This window comes from Brienomyrus brachyistius, chromosome 16 (assembly GCF_023856365.1).
Source record: "Brienomyrus brachyistius isolate T26 chromosome 16, BBRACH_0.4, whole genome shotgun sequence".
Taxonomy (NCBI): Eukaryota; Metazoa; Chordata; class Actinopteri; order Osteoglossiformes; family Mormyridae; genus Brienomyrus; species Brienomyrus brachyistius.
The window spans coordinates 28,852,500-28,872,559 of record NC_064548.1 but is presented as its reverse complement, the minus strand read 5'-3'; the positions used below and the strand labels follow the sequence as shown (position 1 = coordinate 28,872,559).

Below are 20,060 nucleotides of genomic sequence, written 5' to 3'. Positions count from 1 at the left end.
TGAGAACTTGCTGAAACAGAGGAGATGCTGTTTAAAGGCTGCAGTGAAATTCATCTGATGGATATGAAGAGTGAGGGATTTGCATGATTTAGGGGCCGCTTCCCTGAAGGCCCTGTCACCCACTGTGCTGGGGCAGACTGAGGAACAGAGTAGGAGTGCCATGGGAGAGCAAAGAGACCGGGAGGGTCACAGAGTAGGAGTGCGGAGGGAGAGCGAAGAGACCGGGAGGTGCGCAGAGTAGGAGTGCCGTGGGAGAGCGAAGAGACCGGGAGGGACGCAGAGTAGGAGTGCGGAGGGAAAGCGAAGAGACCGGGAGGGGCGCAGAGTAGGAGTGCCGTGGGAGAGCGAAGAGACCGGGAGGGACGCAGAGTAGGAGTGCGGAGGGAGAGCGAAGAGACAGGGAGGGGCGCAGAGTAGGAGTGCGGAGGGAGAGCGAAGAGACCAGGAGGGACGCAGAGTAGGAGTGCGGAGGGAGAGCGAAGAGACCGGGAGGTGCGCAGAGTAGGAGTGCCGTGGGAGAGCGAAGAGACCGGGAGGGGCGCAGAGTAGGAGTGCCGTGGGAGAGCGAAGTGACCGGGAGGGGCGCAGAGTAGGAGTGCCGTGGGAGAGCGAAGAGACCGGGAGGGACGCAGAGTAGGAGTGCAGAGGGAGAGCGAAGAGACAGGGAGGGGCGCAGAGTAGGAGTGCGGAGGGAGAGCGAAGAGACCGGGAGGGACGCAGAGTAGGAGTGCCGTGGGAGAGCGAAGAGACCGGGAGGGTCGCAGAGTAGGAGTGCGGAGGGAGAACGAAGAGACCGGGAGGGACGCAGAGTAGGAGTGCGGAGGGAGAGCGAAGAGACCGGGAGGGACGCAGAGTAGGAGTGCGGAGGGAGAGCGAAGAGACCGGGAGGGACGCAGAGTAGGAGTGCGGAGGGAGAGCGAAGAGACAGGGAGGGACGCAGAGTAGGAGTGCCGTGGGAGAGCGAAGAGACAGGGAGGGACGCAGAGTAGGAGTGCCGTGGGAGAGCGAAGAGACCGGGAGGGACGCAGAGTAGGAGTGCCGTGGGAGAGCGAAGAGACCGGGAGGGACGCAGAGTAGGAGTGCGGAGGGAGAGCGAAGAGACTGGGAGGTGCGCAGAGTAGGAGTGCGGAGGGAGAGCGAAGAGACCGGGAGGGGCGCAGAGTAGGAGTGCCGTGGGAGAGCGAAGAGACCGGGAGGGGCGCAGAGTAGGAGTGCGGAGGGAGAGCAAAGAGACCGGGAGGTGCGCAGAGTAGGAGTGCCATGGGAGAGCGAAGAGACCGGGAGGGACGCAGAGTAGGAGTGCGGAGGGAGAGCAAAGAGACCGGGAGGTGCGCAGAGTAGGAGTGCGGAGGGAGAGCGAAGAGACCGGGAGGGGCGCAGAGTAGGAGTGCGGAGGGAGAGCGAAGAGACCGGGAGGGGCGCAGAGTAGGAGTGCCGTGGGAGAGCGAAGAGACCGGGAGGGACGCAGAGTAGGAGTGCGGAGGGAGAGCGAAGAGACCGGGAGGGACGCAGAGTAGGAGTGCGGAGGGAGAGCGAAGAGACAGGGAGTGACGCAGGGTAGGAGTGCCGTGGGAGAGCAAAGAGACCGGGAGGTGCGCAGAGTAGGAGTGCGGAGGGAGAGCAAAGAGACCGGGAGGGACGCAGAGTAGGAGTGCGGAGGGAGAGCAAAGAGACCGGGAGGTGCGCAGAGTAGGAGTGCGGAGGGAGAGCGAAGAGACCGGGAGGGGCGCAGAGTAGGAGTGCGGAGGGAGAGCGAAGAGACCGGGAGGGGCGCAGAGTAGGAGTGCCGTGGGAGAGCGAAGAGACCGGGAGGGACGCAGAGTAGGAGTGCGGAGGGAGAGCGAAGAGACCGGGAGGGACGCAGAGTAGGAGTGCGGAGGGAGAGCGAAGAGACAGGGAGTGACGCAGGGTAGGAGTGCGGAGGGAGAGCGAAGAGACAGGGAGGGACGCAGAGTAGGAGTGCCGTGGGAGAGCGAAGAGACCGGGAGGGACGCAGAGTAGGAGTGCGGAGGGAGAGCGAAGAGACAGGGAGGGACGCAGAGTAGGAGTGCGGAGGGAGAGCGAAGAGACAGGGAGTGACGCAGGGTAGGAGTGCGGAGGGAGAGCGAAGAGACAGGGAGGGACGCAGAGTAGGAGTGCCGTGGGAGAGCGAAGAGACAGGGAGTGACGCAGAGTAGGAGTGCGGAGGGAGAGCGAAGAGACAGGGAGGGACGCAGAGTAGGAGTGCGGAGGGAGAGCGAAGAGACCGGGAGGGACGCAGAGTAGGAGTGCGGAGGGAGAGCGAAGAGACCGGGAGGGACGCAGGGTAGGAGTGCGGAGGGAGAGCGAAGAGACCGGGAGGGACGCAGAGTAGGAGTGCGGAGGGAGAGCGAAGAGACCGGGAGGGACGCAGAGTAGGAGTGCGGAGGGAGAGCGAAGAGACAGGGAGGGACGCAGAGTAGGAGTGCGGAGGGAGAGATACTGAACATCGCTTTGGACAAAAGCACCATAAGATAAGTAAAATATAAATGTAAAATATATATAAAACCTAATAAAACCATACATTTGGACTAGTCATATAATTAAATATAATTATATTGACTGATAAGGAGAAATCTGGCTGACCTGGGACTTTGCTCCTTAAGGATGGCACGGTGTTTGATGGGCGGCCGATTGAGTCGCTGTCGCTCATTGATGCCGTGATGCCAGACGTGGTGCAGATGCGCCAGCAGGCATTCCGCGAGAAGCTGATCCAGCAGCAGCAGCAAGTGGTGGCGGTGGGCGCCATGGTGACAGCCCCCATGACGACGGCCCCTACAGTGACAGCCCCAGCTTCCAACCAGCAGAACACAGCTAAGAACGGGGAGACCACCATTAATGGGGACGAGAACAGCAGCCATATCATGAGTAAGCACAGTCCATCAACAGGGATGAGTCACATGATGGGACCGAGCTGACAGAGCTGTCTCGCAGACAGTGGATGGTCATTGGATATGCCGTTCTAGATAACCACATGGAATCAATGGAGGTCGATGTGGACGTCGAGATCCCGGCCAGCAAAGCCACGGTCCTGAGGGGACATGAATCGGAAGTATTCATCTGTGCCTGGAACCCCGTCAGTGACCTGCTAGCCTCTGGGTGAGTTTTATAGACACATGTGTTCGTGACTCTGGGACAAAGGTTTGGGGGTAGGGTGGAGGGGGTATTATGTTCCGTCGTGTCTTAGGTGTGAGATGAGGGCCAGAGGAGTGGGGGTGTGGGGAGTGGTACATTCCATTATGTTTTATGTGTGAGACTAGGGTCAGGGGGGTGGAGGTGGGAGTGCTGCGTTCCATCGTGTCTTAGGTGTGAGACTACGGCCGGGGGGGTGGTACATCCTGTCATGTCTTGGCTGCACTCAGGCCATGTCACCTCCCTCCAGCTCAGGCGACTCCACAGCCCGCATCTGGAACCTGAACGAGAGCTGCATCAGCAGCTCCACCCAACTGGTGCTCAGACACTGTATCCGGGAGGGGGGCCAGGATGTCCCCAGCAACAAGGATGTCACTTCCCTGGACTGGAATGTAAGCATTCACGGTGAATTGCTATGACTCTGAATGAAGCACAGATTAGTGCCTCATCCTTTAATGGCTGCATACGATGCATTCATAGTCTTAACTTATGTTCCTAAGACATGAAGATCAAAGTATGCTGCCTATTTTCAATTGTCAAGACTGTAACATTTTCTTTTAACAGAGTGATGGGACCCTTTTAGCGACTGGATCATATGATGGTTTTGCAAGAATATGGACAAAAGATGGTATGCATGAATATTGCTAATATTTTTAACTGGTATTGCCTGCGAAACCATTTTTTGTTTTTGCAAAAGGACCCTTTTGTTTTTATGTGAATTTCCCACGTTGGTGATGTAACTGTCTCCTAATAAGGAAAAAATGACACAACGCATTAAAGCAGTTCTAAGTAAAATGATAGCGTCCATGACATGTGGTTGTAATTATCTGCAGGTAATCTGGCTGGCACTTTAGGGCAGCACAAAGGTCCAATATTCGCACTGAAGTGGAACAAGAAAGGAAACTGCATTCTCAGTGCTGGAGTAGACAAGGTTTGTCAAATCAAAGATTTAGGATAGTGGGGAGTGGATTCCAGGCAGCTTTGGGCACAAGCCAGAGGACAACCTGGACAGGAGGCTGATGCTGAGAACACAAGCTCTAGGCCATTTAAAGATGCCCAGATGCCTGAGCACCATGTTTTTGTACTGCGGGGGGAAACAGGAATCCAGAATGAACCACTGCAAGTCCATGAAAAGAGAATGGAGGCAGGATTTAAAGACTGGAGGCAAGATTGAAAGCTCCAGCCTTGGAGGTGTGAGGCAGCTGTGCATCAGGCTGTGCTAACATTCTGTCCAAGATGGTTCAGTCCAGTCCAGTCCAGTCCGGTCTGGTTCAGTTCAGTTCAATTCAATTCAGTTCAGTTCAGTTCAATTCAATTCAGTTCAATTCAATTCAATTCAATTCAATTCAATTCAATTCAATTCAATTCAATTCAGTTCAGTTCAGTTCAATTCAATTCAATTCAATTCAGTTCAGTTCAGTTCAGTTCAGTTCAGTTCAATTCAATTCAACCCAATGCAATCCAATCTAATCCTACCCAATCCAACCCATCCCAAACCAACCCAACCCAATCCAGTTGTCACTTGTTCAGGGCCCTTTCCTCTTAGGGGAGCTCAACACTCAACAACAGCCTGGGATTTTCCTTAACACCTGGATGGTCATATAGAACAAGTTATGTCAACTATACCAATGCAAAGCTTTCTAAGTTGTATTACAGACGTGTAATAGAACAGGAGTAATACAAGGTAAAATTATGCTGATGTATTACAAACATCACGCAAGTGATTGATGGACGTAGATAGCATTTCACCCAAAGCACCACACCTGATTCCTTCTGTGTACTTCAGAGCAAAGATTCTCTAAAGCTTGACGTCCGAATGTTTGGTTCAGGTCAGACCAAGCAATCCAAAATCAAAGGGGAGGAATCAGAGGAGATTGTTTACTGCTACACTGTCACCCAACAGTCTGTTCTAATACACAGGGGATCACATCATTTATGGGGTTTCCATGTATCTTAGAATGAATGAGTTCACATTTTTATGGAGGCTGAAAGGAAAGGTGTGGGTGAGGCCTTGCTAAATTGGGTACTGCCTATGAACTGCTTTGGTATGAATCCATCCAAAAAATGTATTTTGCACAAGTATTCTGAGGAACTGAGATTCCACCTCAATGAAGATCAGTGTGCTGTCAGCATCTGTGTCTTTAAAATAGAATTAATATTTATCTGCACTTTAGAAACTTGAATAATCATTTAAAAAACATATGCTTGGGCAAAGGGGGTGGCACTGTTGCCTCACACCACTGGGTCCCAGGTTCGAGTCTCCGCCTGGGCCACATGTGTGTGGAGTTTGCATGTTCTCCCCATGTCGTCGTGGGCTTTCCTCCGGGTACTCCGGTTTCCCCCCACAGTCCAAAGACATGCCGAGGCTAATTGGAGTTACTAAATTGCCCGTCAGAGTGCATGTGTGAGTGAATGGTGTGTGAGTGTGCCCTGAAATGGTCTGGCCCCCCATCCTGGGTTGTTCCCTGCCTCGTGCCCATTGCTTCCAGGATAGGCTCCGGACCCCCCGCGACCCAGTAGGATAAGCGGTTTGGAAAATGGATGGATGCTTGGGCAAATATAAACCGTAATAAACTCATATACCATGAGTCACATCAGATTAGATGTATTAGATGCACTTTACTACTTGGTATGTTATGTGTGTTTGTAGGTATACACTTTGCCAGTGTGTAATTTAATACACAGTTAAGACTGGAATACAAATGATAGATTATATATGTATTGCACATGCAGATATGAATAAAATACAGTGTTAATCATATAACCATATATGATTTGGAGGTTAACATGACATTTCTAGAGATTACTTTTCCAAAATTGGCTGAGTGCTGCTGATGATATGGAAGTCTAAGTAATAGATAAACATGTCTTATTTAAATGCTTGGCAGAAATGCATTTTTAAAATAAAAAAGATCTTCAGATTGGATATGCAGTGGAGCCATCTCTGACCCTTTATAGCTGAAGTCAGTTCTGCCTTGGGATCCTCAAACGAGCCACAGAGTGCCCAGGAAAGGCCAAATGTTTAAAAGGATACTGTAAATTATGACCTGATTCATCTGGAATTTTCCAGTGATATGTAATTCTTGCCCTTTACTCTTTCTTGTGGATTGCATAATCTTTTGCATTTTTTGGTCATGTGATCCCTTCATTTTTAATGGAACAGCTGAATAGTGTCTTAAGACTGAATCTTGTGCATTATACAACATGATTGTCACGCAACATGTAATGCGTCTCTTATCAGACGACAATCATCTGGGACGCACACACAGGAGAGGCCAAGCAGCAGTTCCCTTTTCACTCAGGTACGCAAACTGGCCGATGGCCGAATGGTTAGAAACGACAAATTAGAAATGGGGTTGGTACCTCCTCTAATTCTTGTGTTGTACAAGTTTCACACTGAACAGCAATTCAGTCAAAGCCCTTCGTAATTTAATGTTGGTTTATTTATGGTACTTATATATAACATTTGAATGAACTATGATTTGCATATTATTTTGCAGGATCTACTTGGCACATTAGAATTGATAATGATTGTCAAAGCTGTTGGCTAGTTGTCTTTGACTGTCTGGAAAGGTAAAGTTGACCTCTCTAAAGGTCTGCATGGTCTGCTTGTGCCCCAAAGCTCCCGCCCTGGATGTTGACTGGCAGAACAACACCACCTTTGCTTCATGCAGCACAGATATGTGCATCCATGTGTGTCGTCTCGGCAATGACCGGCCCCTTAAAACCTTCCAGGGTCATACGGTACAAAGCACTCCGTCGCAGAGGAAGAAAACAGCTTCATTCTCTGATGATTCAGTGTTTGCTTTTACTTTTTGTCAGTGACAGGCCGTCAGGTGTAAGAAAGCACATACTAGTCTTTCTTATTCTGTAGCTGTGCTCCAACTCCACCAATCCTTTCTCATCCAGAATGAAGTGAATGCCATCAAATGGGACCCATCTGGCTTGCTGCTGGCGTCCTGCTCGGACGACATGACCCTGAAGGTGAGGCGACCATGGCCTCTTCAGAACCTTGTCTTTCTGTATTAGTGTAAGCCTAGTCAGTCCCAAAGGCAGATACTGTTTTTCCTGCATTGCCAATTTGTTTCTTGGTCTAGTGATATAATATTATTTTGTAAGACTTTTCTGAACTATTACACCAGGGTTAGCTCCATTAGGGTCCTATGGCTATTCTGTTATTCATCTGTTAGCAGCCATCACTGCTTCCTTTTGCTTTAACAACTCTTTTTGCTCAGATATGGAGTATGAAGCAGGAGTCATGTGTGCATGATCTACAAGCCCACAGTAAAGAGATCTACACCATTAAGTGGAGTCCCACTGGGCCTGGCACCAGCAATCCCAACTCTAACATCATGCTCGCCAGGTGGGGACAAAGCCTGTGGGTAGATGGCAGCGACTGGAGATACACAGCTGGGTTTCGGTGATTGAGGCTGACAGCATGCCGTACTGTTATACAGCAAAGTATGCCCTTGTTTCTGGTAAATCTCTGTAGCAGATGTGAAAATAACAATCTTCTGTACTTTCCCATGCCACCAGAAACATTATAAGCCAGATTGAGTTGGTCAGGAATGGCAAAGAGACTTGGGTCTACTAATAGTACTGTCCTGGTTAAAATGTTTGTGATTCATTTTCATTAGATTCCAAATCTCCATGTTTTAAAAAAGTGCTGACAGATGGGCTCATATTTTATACCCAGTGCGTGATATTTTCAAAATAGAACTGAATTGTTTTATGGTTTGTGTTCAGTTGAAAACAGTCGAATGGTTTTAATAAATGTGCTGTCCTTGAAAAAATCCGAACACAGATCTCAGCACTGAGGCGATTGGGTGTTAGCTGACAATAGACGGCTTGTGAGTTGGACACAGCTGTCGAAGTGAAACCCAGTGAGGCATCACTTGTGATGTTGCCATCCCTGCAGTGCTTCCTTTGACTCAACTGTGCGTCTGTGGGATGTGGAGCGTGGCATCTGCATCCATACCCTCACCAAGCACCAAGAGCCTGTCTACAGTGTGGCCTTCAGCCCTGACGGACGCTTTCTGGCTAGCGGCTCTTTTGACAAGTGTGTCCACATCTGGAGTACATTGGTGAGCAATTGTGAACTTAGAAGAGCATCCAAACTCCATGGCAGTTGAGCTGGAGTAGCTTAGTTGATGGTACCAACATCTCACCCTCCAGCAGAACCAAGTGAGGGCTTTGTGAGGAAAACCCTGTCTATTGCACGTTGTGGAAAGGTTCTGTATGCATTACATCATAAATGTTATGGGAAGGGTCCTGTGGAGAAACAATCATCTTGGCCGCCTGTTCCTCCCCTTGTTCTTTATGTCACCAGAGCGGAGATTTGGTTCACAGCTATAGAGGGACAGGGGGCATCTTTGAAGTTTGCTGGAACAGCACAGGGGACAAAGTTGGAGCTAGTGCATCCGATGGATCGGTGAGTTGGATTGGCACAGGCACGGCATCGCTATCGTCATAATGCATGTTATTAAGGTTACCCATAAGTTGCTTATCTAGTACAATCAATAGAAATAAATTGAACTACAACAACTTAAATGAAATAAATTGTTTAACTTTTCCTTCATCAGGTTTGTGTTCTGAATCTTTGGAAATAGCATCTATGCTATGAAGATGGATGAAGACTTTGAAGATGGATCATGGTTGGTGTCTTACAGTGTCTCCTGGAAGTCTTGGTGGTTTCAGACGTTGAAACGGTGGAACTTTCAACAATAGTCTGAAAGAGCCTTTTCCTTAGCAGAGCAGGCTACACTATGGGATGGGTGCCCCTGCTGGGATGGAAGCTGAAGAACAGCGCTGAATTCAAAATGGCTGTGCCAAAAAATAATAATAATCTGAAATCAAATTCATCAAACCAAAACAAAGTGAGCCCCTCTGAAGACCCGATATGCAGCAGCCTTTCATCTGGATGCTAGAGTGCAAGTGAGTGAGTGAGCCGCACCAACCCATTGGCGGTCTGATGGGGCCGTCCCTGCTGGAGAAGAACGAGTGACCAAAGTGAAGCGTGGTCTTCACATGAGACAGCAGCAGGTCCCATCTCTCCCGTTACACAAAAAGGGAAGGGTGCTTCATTATTTTTTTGGTGGACCACCTGCTGGTGCTTACGCCCAGAATTTTTTAAAAGTCCAGCAGCATCTTCACACCACCCTTTTTCAGGACGCAGTGTTATATTCTCAAAATGGTTCTTTCGCTTTTTCCCTCCATTTACGCTTTAAACTCCTGGACTTGTGTTAGCTGCAAAAGGCAGGTGTTTTTTTGGGGGATTATTCTGCATCTTAATTTTCTCACATACAAAATGGCAAAGACTAACTCAATTCAAATGTTATGTGCTAATAGTAATAATAAATATGTATATATAACTTTTATGGACATCTGCATTGACAGAGTGGTTCACATATACTCTATGGATTTAAATTTTAATGAATGTAAAGATTTGTAAATTAGGTAAAAGCTGATTTATATACTGTGTATATGTGGTTATATGCAGTACAGATACTCGTCTCCACCTGGACCCCTGGGACCCAGATATGTTGTCCCACCTGCCTTTGCACATGATAGTGCTAAAATTTTTCAAATTGCTTCTGGTTTTCTGTAAATTCTATTTTTACTCCTCAGTGGATTTGTATCGTGGTGGTGAACAGCCCAGAGCTGGTTATCATGGAAATGCAGGGCAGGTGTCCCACCCTGGTCTTATTAAAACACATGCTAACCAATCCTGAAGGTACCACAGCACCCACATCCTCACCTTTTTGCTTTTTATTCCATCTCTGCCCTTAATATAAACTGAAATCACATTTTTTTTCTTCCCCAAACGTATAATGTCAGTGAATGAAAATGTAAGCTTGTCTTTCCCAGCCTTCTAATAACTGTTACTGTCTATCACTGTATAAGGCTACCGACTCGAGTTTGTGTAGCATTTTCACTGCATAGTTCTTCTTTACCTTGTGACCCTGCACTGGCTGGATGGATGTTCCTGTTTGCTGAGGTAGCACTGATACTCAGTCACTGGCCAGTCGCTTCAGCCAGTGACTTGGAGACCTGGCTGTGATCTCTAAAGCTTCGGTGCTTTCAGGAAGCTCCCTTAGTACTTTCCTGTTTGTGAATTTTCCTCTGACAGCTGTGTTCTGGGGAAGCACATCACCATTGCATGCTTTTAGTTTAGTTTGCGGTCCTTTTTATCCAGTAAACCCTGCACTGAGGCCTATCTGGGCACATAGGCAGTACAAAGGGATATTCCATCCCATTTATTTTTTTTAAATTATTTTTTCTAGCAGTGGTTCCGGAACCAGGTAGGTTTGTGGGGGTCATTTTGTGTGGTAGTTTTTGCCAACCTATTTTTTTATTTGAAAACGATTAAGCTGTCTGTTGTAATTATGATTGAGCGCTGAACATTCTGCTTTTTTTCTTTTCTTGAATGAAAATTCTGGAAGTCTTTGAGAATTACCTTAATATCAAGCAATTGGACAGTTATTTAATCACGTTAAATTAATTTGGGCTATTGTTTGGGGAGTACAAACTGACCACAGTTAGTTCAGTCTGGGCAATGTTTATGAGCTGAACCCAGGTAGAAAAGAAGAAGAATATCCATATATATATATATATATATATATATATATATATTATATGATTAGAAAAATCCAGCACACTCCATTCTCCCCCGGGTCTGTGCTCAAGAACGTGAGTTTAGATCAATGCATAAGCCCTTTGTCAAACATTAGCTTATGTTTTGTCCTACTGGCAAAGACCAATAATCCTTTGGCAGTATTTGCTGACTCTCATGCCCAGATATTGGGCCACAGTTTCTGCTGTGATACTTTGTGTCTGACTGAAGTTCATTCTCTAAGAATCCTATGCTGAGCAGGTGCTACACTGGCTTTTCTGTCCTCAATACAAGGTTGCGACGTAAGTCAAGTTCACTGTCTCTAATAAAATTTCTATTTTGATATTAGAAAAGGTGTCTCAGTCTCTTTAGTTGTTTTTCTATATTTGCAGTTGCATCACTTTCTTATGGCATCTGAAACGGTCTTAAGTATGTTGAACAGAATACAAATATCTCAGTTCAGTAAAAAACATTTCCTTTTGCCTCCTTTTTTATGTTGTATAGAAAACACAAGTTCTCTTAGACTCTTAAGTTTTTGCTTCCATTTAAATGTGATTTTTGCAGTATTGTAGGTACGTTTTTTATATGGAGGACTGGTTTCCGTTATTGAAAAGGTATGAAATCACCAGCCCCTTTAAACTGAATCTGGTTTACTCCATCTTTATTCTGTAAAAGAGACATTAAATAACCATCATTTTAGGTGCTTGTGGGAAACGTTAAATTTATTACTTGAATGTGGTGGTTTCATTTAGAGAAGATTAAACACAAAATGAGCTTTATATCAGTTAAAAGACAAATCAGATTTTGTATCTTTCCACTGATGAGTTGGATAAGTTAACCTATTTTGCCTGTGGTGAGGTAGTTTAGAAGTTAAAAATGGATATTGTAAAGTTTTGTGTTACTTGGTAATATAATGTTGCTGATTTTATATTTTGAGGGTGTGTGAGGGTAAAGCAGAGCTTGCTTCATTAGATATGACATTAAAGGCTGCAGTGGCTCAGAGTTTGATGGTAGTGGCTCAGAATGAGCCACAGTTTCTTGCTAAGGAGTTATAGCATCTGGGAGATTTAATGTTGCTGTTTTTCCAGCTAGTGCCTTATGGAACCATCCAGTGATTCTCCTTCTGCATCTCTCCAGTCATAGTCTCGCAGCTCACTGGAAATGTGGATTTCAATAGTACTAGAATCTGAACCTAAAAAGGGAAAAAAGACAACGTAATTACCGTGTTCATTTGTAAAATCACTGTAGACATTTTTCTTTATCATTTTCTGACATGTAGAAGGACAGGAAGATGCTAGATTCTACAAGGATCTCGCCCCCAGCAATTTTTAGTAATGACATTCATGGGTGACCAGAGAAGCTTCTCAGGGAATCCCAGATAAACATTTTTCAGAAGACCTTTTTTAGAAAAGATGTGTTCAAAATGTATGCGAAGTCATTCTGGGAATGTATATTACAAGTGTTCATAAACAGGCTGGAATTGATTGTCTGATGAAGCCTCTTTACCTTCTGAAAGTATAGTAACTGCATCCGAGTGCTGCTGCCCATTGATGATGCTCTTCTTGTTCTCCTGCACATGGCTCTCATAGTGCATGGTGGAGCCCCCCATAGCATTGAATACCCCTGCACCGGGTACGGAGGTGGAGGTAGAGTCCCAGGAGACCTCTGCAGCCCGCTGTATCCTCAGGTCAACATCACAGCCAGTCCATCCATGGAAGGCCAGAGTATTGAGGAAGCTCTGCATGGGGTTTAGGATACCCTAAAAATATGGAGAAATATCTATATTCACAGGGGCAGCATGGTGGTGCAGTGGTTAGCACTGTTGCCTCACACTTCTGGGACCCGGGTTCGAGTTTACGCCTGGATTACATGTGTGTGGAGTTTGCATGTTCTCCCCATGTCATCATAGGGTTTCCTCCGGGTACTCTGGTTTCCCCCCACAGTCCAAAGACATGCTGAGGCTAATTGGAGTTACTAAATTGCCCGTAGGTGTGCATGTGTGAGTGAATGGTGTGTGAGTGTGCACTGCGATGGTCTGGCCCCCATCCTGGGTTGTTCCCTGCGTCTTGCCCATAGCTTCCAGGATAGGCTCTGGACTCCCCACGACCCAGAGGGAAAAGTGGTTTGGAAAATGTATGGATGGATCTACATTCACAGAAGAGCTAGAACCATCATTTTCTGCAGCCATACAGAATAAGTCATTGGAAATGGCATCATTACACTCATTTGCCACAGAAATATACATTAGAATGTATACATGTATTACACTGACATGGGTGTAAACTGTGGCCCACAGATAATTTAAGCCTTCAAAGCCTCAAAGTACGACTGATCTACACCTGTTCATAAAGGCTTGACAAGAAGTACACAAACAAATTTAGCTCTGAAACCTAATTTCTACTCAGATATTTGAGACTGGTCTTTTGTTCCCAAAGGAAGCTGTCAGGGTAAATGGCATGGAGGAAAGGTGAGGAATCTGCTATCTCACCATGATGAACCACGTGATCAGGGCAGCATTCCGCACATTCTTCAGATGCCCAGCTTTAATATCATCCTGCATCTCCAGGTAAAAGAGCAGGCCCTCATTTACGATGTTAGGCAGCCAGCTGCAGAATTGGGGAATGAGTTTCATTTCTGTTCTTTATTGAAATATCATTGCAGTGAACTGACACTGAAAATTTTAATATGCCATTTTCCCAAAAGTCTGGAGGGTGTCTGGAAAATGAAACGATTATTCAGTGCAGAACAGTTTCCAAATGAACCTCGTAGTGTTTACAAACAACACAGGCAAACATTAACATGATTACTTCACTATATGTGTAGTTATACAGTTGTTTATTATGGGTATGCTTGTCACCAAGAGCACCTTCACTACAATAACCAGGCATCCCTATGCTATCTGTAAGGTGTTTTTACATGTAATGCAACAGCATGCATTTTAAACTGAAACAGCAAATAAATATTGACTCTAATGACTCACCACACACTGAAAACCAACATGATTTTGAAAAATCGTATTTTGATCTCCATTCCTAGGCGCCTTTCATTTTCAGTATAGATTCCTTGACGGCTCTTCAGCAACGATGTAACTAAATTGGCAAATAAATAAAATCAGTCCTTACAGTACTTTAAAATGGCTAGCAATGTGGGATAGGAAGTTAACAGATGTGACTAATTGCATATCTTCTGAAACTTGCTAATATTTGTAACCTAGTTATCTTGGAAAGTTCCGTAAAAAAGGCAGGCCAGGTTAAGACTCAGTAAGGTCCATATAATACATTCTAAAAAACAGCTATTGAATGGTAATGTGAGAGATGGTTGCTGTAGAGAAAAAGAAAAGAATTGTTGTGTTAACCCAGTGCTTGGTGGTTAGTGCTCACCAGCTGATACAGTCCTGGTTAGTACTCACCAGCTGATACGGTCCTGGTTAGTACTCACCAGCTGATACGGTCCTGGTTAGTGCTCACCAGCTGATACGGTCCTGGTTAGTGCTCACCAGCTGATACGGTCCTGGTTAGTGCTCACCAGCTGATACGGTCCTGGTTAGTGCTCACCAGCTGATACGGTCCTGGTTAGTGCTCACCAGCTGATACGGTCCTGGTTAGTACTCACCAGCTGATACGGTCCTGGTTAGTACTCACCAGCTGATACGGTCCTGGTTAGTACTCACCAGCTGATACAGTCCTGGTTAGTACTCACCAGCTGATACGGTCCTGGTGAAAAGGATGGGATTGACCATGAGGACCAACAGCAGAGGTGCGTATGTGGTGACGTAATGAGGAATGGCATGCTGAAGACCATTCTCACAGCTGTAAGAAGGATTGTCAGACTGTAACCATCACAAACTCACCATGGGATGTTCTAAAATGAAGGTTCAAGACTGATATATCAAATGTTGTCCAATGTGATCGATACTGAAGCCTTGAAAGTGCAGTTCAAAGCAAAGGCAGACATTGAAATGTTCTGTGAATTGCAGGAGGAAAATGGGTTGTGGGTGTAAAGCACCTACTTATAAATGGAGGGATAGTAAAGCATAGCCACTCCTTCCACGCACAGCATCACAGCCAGGCCCCAGGTAATCATGTGGTACAAGACAATGGTGCTGCAGGGGTGGGACAGCAGTAATGCATTGTGACTATCCTGCTGCGGTTGCTTTTGTAAAATTAACTAACAAAAACACCATCAATTATGAGAAAAATTACCTACATTTAGGTAATTGTAAAAGTGCAAAACAAATTTGCATAGTGTTTTAAAGTGTGTTTCCTTGAATAGCACCTAATAAAATTCTAACATCGGAAAGGACAGGATTGTACCTAATTCCAGCGGATCTTTTCACCACTAGATAAACATCCACCGCGTAACAGAAAGTCCACCAGAAGGAGGCGCTAAAAAACAGCTGGATCCACATCTGCAAATGTGAAGCAAGCCAGAAGTGCCCCCAGAACTGTTAGTCTGCAGTAAGTGACACAAACTAATGTATCAAAATGTGAGTGAACTGGGCAGAGATGAAGCCTGGGCACACACACTGTCCTCCTCAATGAGTATTGTAGTTTTATATAATATGTCGTTTTTGTCCATCTGTACAATGTGGACATTAACTAAAGTATTTAAATTTGAGCAAATGAAACATAGTAAGTGTAAATTGATTATGCAAATGCATGGCAATTTCTTTCCACAATGACTTTTTCCCCATTTATACAACTATGTGCAAGCGATGACTGTCAGGAGGTCGGTCAGATACTCACAGCACTGCCCACGCAGAATGCCTCTGGCCAGACACCAGAGCCTGGGGTGACAGAGATTCGGCTCACAAGTTCGGGGAGGCCCAACCATATGGACGACCTAAAAATGACACCTGAGAAACAGGCATGGTGAGCTCTCATGTCTACAATGCGCCATCACTGTCCCGCCCCAGAAGCAACTGTGTCTTGGAATCTGCCTTGATTTCACTCATCCATCCATACAATCACCAGCACAGGGTCTATTTAGACCAGAGTCTGCCCCAGTAAGCACAGCACATGAGGCAGGGGACATGCTGGGCAGGAGAGCCCAGTCCATCACAGGGTCACGCTCACACACCCACATGAGTCAGACATGCATACTTACTGCATGGTCCTCTCGTTCATGTACTGTGACCAGGACACATTATAAAAAAAACAAAGATTTTTTCTTTCAATTGCTTGACATTATAGGCCATTTTTCTTTATCAATTCCAGTTTTTCTGAAATAATATATAGATTTACCTAAGACACAGTATAGCATGGACCTGTTTGAACATTTGCTAAGTGAAAATCTCTGTGAGATATAATTTAAGTGCCAGAGCTCAATTAGAAGGAGGGAAAAGAAGGGAAAATAGCAAATAAAAGATGGTAATGATTAAAAGGGAATTCCCACGCCATCATTTCTGCTTTGTGCTGAAGTATGAAATGTTTCGCTTAACCTTGTTTACTGGAAATTCCGTAATGGAAATATTAAATGGGCATCTATAAAACTTTTTATATAGTGGTTCCCCTTGTTTAATATGGCTTATATCCGCCCAGTCTTCCTCACCCAATGAGTCCTGATGCTTGGAAAGAGAATGTCAGGCTACCTAGAATACCTTCCAGTCGTGACTTCACATGAGATACGTCTGTTACCCCCCTTGGGCTAAAGAACCAGCTCTGCAGTCTTAATATATTTTCCCCTTTAATGATTGGGCTACTTAAGCAATGGAAAAGGAGTGAATGTAAATTCCATGACCAAATTGTATATTTCCTTCATGTACCTCATCTGCTTGTAAAAATTATATATATAGTAGTAGAGAAAATTTCTTTAGTGTCAGAAAGAAAATCCAATATGGTTTAGCTTTAAATTGAAGGATTCTGCTTATTTACACATTTATTTTGAAATGTATGTAAATCTATCCTCAGCAGACCAGTCAGTTAGCCAGTCACATGTGAGACTGAAGAGCATGTATGTTTAGGGTGAGTTTTTCCTTTCAGTTGGGCAATTGCCAGACTTCCAGGCTTGTGTCCTTAACCCAGAGCTAACATAATGTTTTATGGATACATCTAGGTCACCTCACCTGATCTTTACCTTTAACATAAACTAATTCCTTTCTATATTTCTTGAATGTTCTTAATGTTGCACTTCTGCTCATTGAATGGTCTTATTAGGCTCTTCCTTTGATATAAGCCTTTGGTTTTTGATTGTGTAGCTGTTGTGTAGCTCCTGCTCCAATACTGCTTACACTTGTATCTGGGCTTTCGCTAGAAGCTCAGCCTAGCTGCACTTATGCTTGGTTGACTCCTTGACAGCATGTATGTTAGCAATGTGCATTACTATAGAGTACTGTACTGTACTCACTCACTCTCTCTCCCAAAAGAGATTCTGACAGTTAACCTTATTCTCAAGAGACAATAAAACAAAGAATAAAATCTGTATCAAGGGATGATGGACCAATGAAAATCATGCTTTTTATTCATTTTCAAAGCATGGGCCTACATTATGATAATGCAGCAACAAAACATGAGCCTACATTATGCTAATGCAGCAACAAAACATGGGCCTACATTATGATAATGCAGCAACAAAACATAGGCCTACATTATGATAGTGCAGTAACAAATAATTTACTGGGCACGACTGGAATGGTGAATTTCACCATGTTACGGCCTGTACTTGCTTGGTGTGGACGGTGCTAGTCTGTGGATAACTGACACTGCGGTTACTGAAACCCTAGACTTGGGGCTCCCACTATAAACGTAAACATGAACATCTTTATAACCAATCAACAACTGCGCACCTCCATAAGCATCCAAATCTTACGAAACTGATTAGATGCTGTCAGACAAAGTGGATTGAAAAATGGTTCTGAGGATCATATTTGCATAAACATACATACAAATACTATATCTTTAACGGCCATAGGACTGGGTATGCTGAAGAAATTAATGATTTAATGCCACATATGACAGATTTGTGGATACTCACTGATAAAAGTTTATCGTGTAATTATAACCTAATGGCACTCATTTATTAAATAACTATGCATTTACATCTGAGGTTACATCTACCACATTCTTTTGCTTGATTTCAGCATAGTTAAAGCCTATGTATAAACTCTAACCCTATGTCACAGTGTCATTTAAAGGGGAGGGAAATCCAGGTAGCATCAAAAAATTGTTCATGCCTTACCTGCACATCCCAGAATATCACAGAGGCTGATAATGAGCAGTATCCTTGGTGAGGATGCAGGCTTGGAGAGCGGATGCTGTCCCAGGTGCCTGTAGCCCTTCCTCTTTGGCAAAATCTGCAGGACGGAAAGAATGAGGCTGATGCTGCCACTGCCAATGCAAATCGCACTAAAAAAATGATCCTGGAAGCTGACGATGAAGTCGGTCGATGTGTCTCTGTTAGAGCAGCAGAAGGTTTCAAGCCTTGGAGATGCCATCACATCACGAGACAGAAGGAAGCCAGAGTCATGGGGGAAATGGCAAGAAGAATGTCAGCCGCTGATCCCAGTGAAATCACAAGACAGACCATCATGTGCTTCCATTTAATCCTTTAAGGCAGAGCTGAACAGTCCAACCAGAAGCTCCCATAAGCCAGGAGTCAAACAATGAGTGACATTTAAAGCTAAAGGTATCATTTGTCTTCCATTTTAATAAATAACAAAAAGTTAAACAACTTATCAATTAATTTTGCTTTCTGGTAAATGTAGTTGTAAATGTAAAACCTAATAGAATTCTGTAAATTTTACAGTAAATATAATTTTGGTTTCTCCAGGGACACGGGGTAGGCACAGGGGTAACCCTCTCGCAAATCTAAAAGCTACATACTTGTGAGGACAGGTCTTCTGCTTTCTCTGGTGTCCCAGGCTGCTGCTTGGCCATTGCTGTTTCTCCCCTGGGCAGCACCTTGTACTGTCACCCCCCACCCACCATTCCATGGTATTCTGGCAACACTCTTTTCCAACCACGTCCCCCAGTGAAACTCTTTTGCCTGGCTGACACATTACATTGTATTTACATTACATTGTATTTACATTACATTGTATTTACATTACATTTACATATTTAGTAGATGCTACTAAACACACATTGCTAACATTCATGGTGTTAATTAAGGAGCATACAGGCATAAGTGCAGCTTGGCTGAGGTTCTAATGTAAGCAGTACCGGAGCAGGAGCTACACAACTTCTAACAAAACGAGAACCTAATAAGACTATTCAAGGACCAGAAGTGCAACATAAGAACATTCAGGGAAGAAAGAGTTAGTGCTGCGTTTCCTGAAGGAGGAGAGGGATCCTGATGACCAGATTTGGTTCAGTAGCATCATCATCCAGCTCTGATTATATGAAAGTAAAAGTCACCTCATGCTGCTAGTTATTTCTTCAGAATTGCTTCTCTCACAATGATTTTAACTGATTTATTATAGTATCGAGAGGAAGAAGATAATTGCTTGAACGATTTAGCAAACTTAAAAAGAATTAAAAAGCAAAAACAATGTCTCATCACTTAGTCATGTGCTGCCATCTAGTAGCATTAGTGAAACACTGCAGTTGATCCAACCAACATCTTTACTTTTTGTTGTCTCTCTTCTGTTTTTTTTAAGCTGCAAAGAACATCACTTCTTCTTTTTATAAAAAGTTACTATGATACCTACAACTAATTTAGCACAGTTTGTGTTGAGTAATGTAATAATTAAATAAGTTAATTCCCAGTTGCAAAGGGAAAACAAATCCCTGTGATGGGCTGGCCCCCCGTCCTGGGTTGCTCCCCACCTCGTGCCCATAGCTTCTGGGATAGGCTCCGGACCCCCTTAGTCTCCTTTGCTCAAGGTTGAACAGATTCAGCAAAGCTAACCTCTTCTTAAAAGACATTCTTCTAAGACCAGGAATGATTCTCGTAGCCCTACGTTGCACCTTTTCCAAGGCAGCAATGTCCTTCTTAAGGTATGGTGACCAAACCTGCACACAATAATGTAGGTTATTACCAAGGAATTATATAATCGTAGCATCACCTTGCTTGACTTGAACTCCACACAGCTAGAGATGTAACCCAACATCCTATTGGCCTTTTTTATTGCTTCCATGGGACATGGAAGCATCAACATACACATCGAGATCTTTCTCGTAATCAACTACCTTTATTTCCGTGGAACCCATAAAATATCTGTACTTTATATTTCTGCTCCCTGCATGGATTACCTTACATTTATCTATGTTAAATTTCATTTGCCAGGTATCAGGCCAGTCGCTAATTAAATCCAGATCCTTTTGTACCCTCGCTGCTATCAGTAACTGCTACCACCCAC

General features: G+C 44.7%; 2 protein-coding genes across 3 annotated transcripts in view; one reads left to right on the top strand and one right to left on the bottom strand.

The window, feature by feature from the left end:
* Nucleotides 1-11,130, top strand: part of LOC125709567 (F-box-like/WD repeat-containing protein TBL1X) — a 42,074-nt gene extending 30,944 nt beyond the window's left edge. Inside the window, exons 5-16 of one of the 2 annotated variants that reach the window (XM_048978156.1) lie at nucleotides 2,625-2,886; nucleotides 2,985-3,117; nucleotides 3,401-3,542; nucleotides 3,715-3,778; nucleotides 3,984-4,081; nucleotides 6,392-6,452; nucleotides 6,773-6,894; nucleotides 7,060-7,134; nucleotides 7,386-7,513; nucleotides 8,069-8,234; nucleotides 8,480-8,581; nucleotides 8,733-11,130. In XM_048978156.1, coding sequence (XP_048834113.1) covers nucleotides 2,625-2,886; nucleotides 2,985-3,117; nucleotides 3,401-3,542; nucleotides 3,715-3,778; nucleotides 3,984-4,081; nucleotides 6,392-6,452; nucleotides 6,773-6,894; nucleotides 7,060-7,134; nucleotides 7,386-7,513; nucleotides 8,069-8,234; nucleotides 8,480-8,581; nucleotides 8,733-8,759 — 1,380 coding nt within the window. In that variant the 3' untranslated portion in view covers nucleotides 8,760-11,130. The remainder of the gene's footprint in view (nucleotides 1-2,624; nucleotides 2,887-2,984; nucleotides 3,118-3,400; nucleotides 3,543-3,714; nucleotides 3,779-3,983; nucleotides 4,082-6,391; nucleotides 6,453-6,772; nucleotides 6,895-7,059; nucleotides 7,135-7,385; nucleotides 7,514-8,068; nucleotides 8,235-8,479; nucleotides 8,582-8,732) is intronic. The other variant, XM_048978155.1, reaches the window with a different exon arrangement.
* Nucleotides 11,131-11,449: 319 nt separating this feature from the next.
* LOC125709570 (G-protein coupled receptor 143-like) lies at nucleotides 11,450-18,194 on the bottom strand. Its single transcript, XM_048978160.1, has 9 exons — nucleotides 17,939-18,194; nucleotides 15,508-15,617; nucleotides 15,076-15,170; nucleotides 14,772-14,864; nucleotides 14,462-14,571; nucleotides 13,743-13,851; nucleotides 13,251-13,368; nucleotides 12,269-12,521; nucleotides 11,450-11,954 (listed from the first exon to the last, which is right to left on the bottom strand). The coding sequence occupies exons 1-9, from the start codon at nucleotides 18,192-18,194 to the stop codon at nucleotides 11,851-11,853; spliced, it is 1,248 nt and encodes a 415-aa protein (XP_048834117.1). The 3' UTR covers nucleotides 11,450-11,850.
* Nucleotides 18,195-20,060: the final 1,866 nt, after the last annotated feature.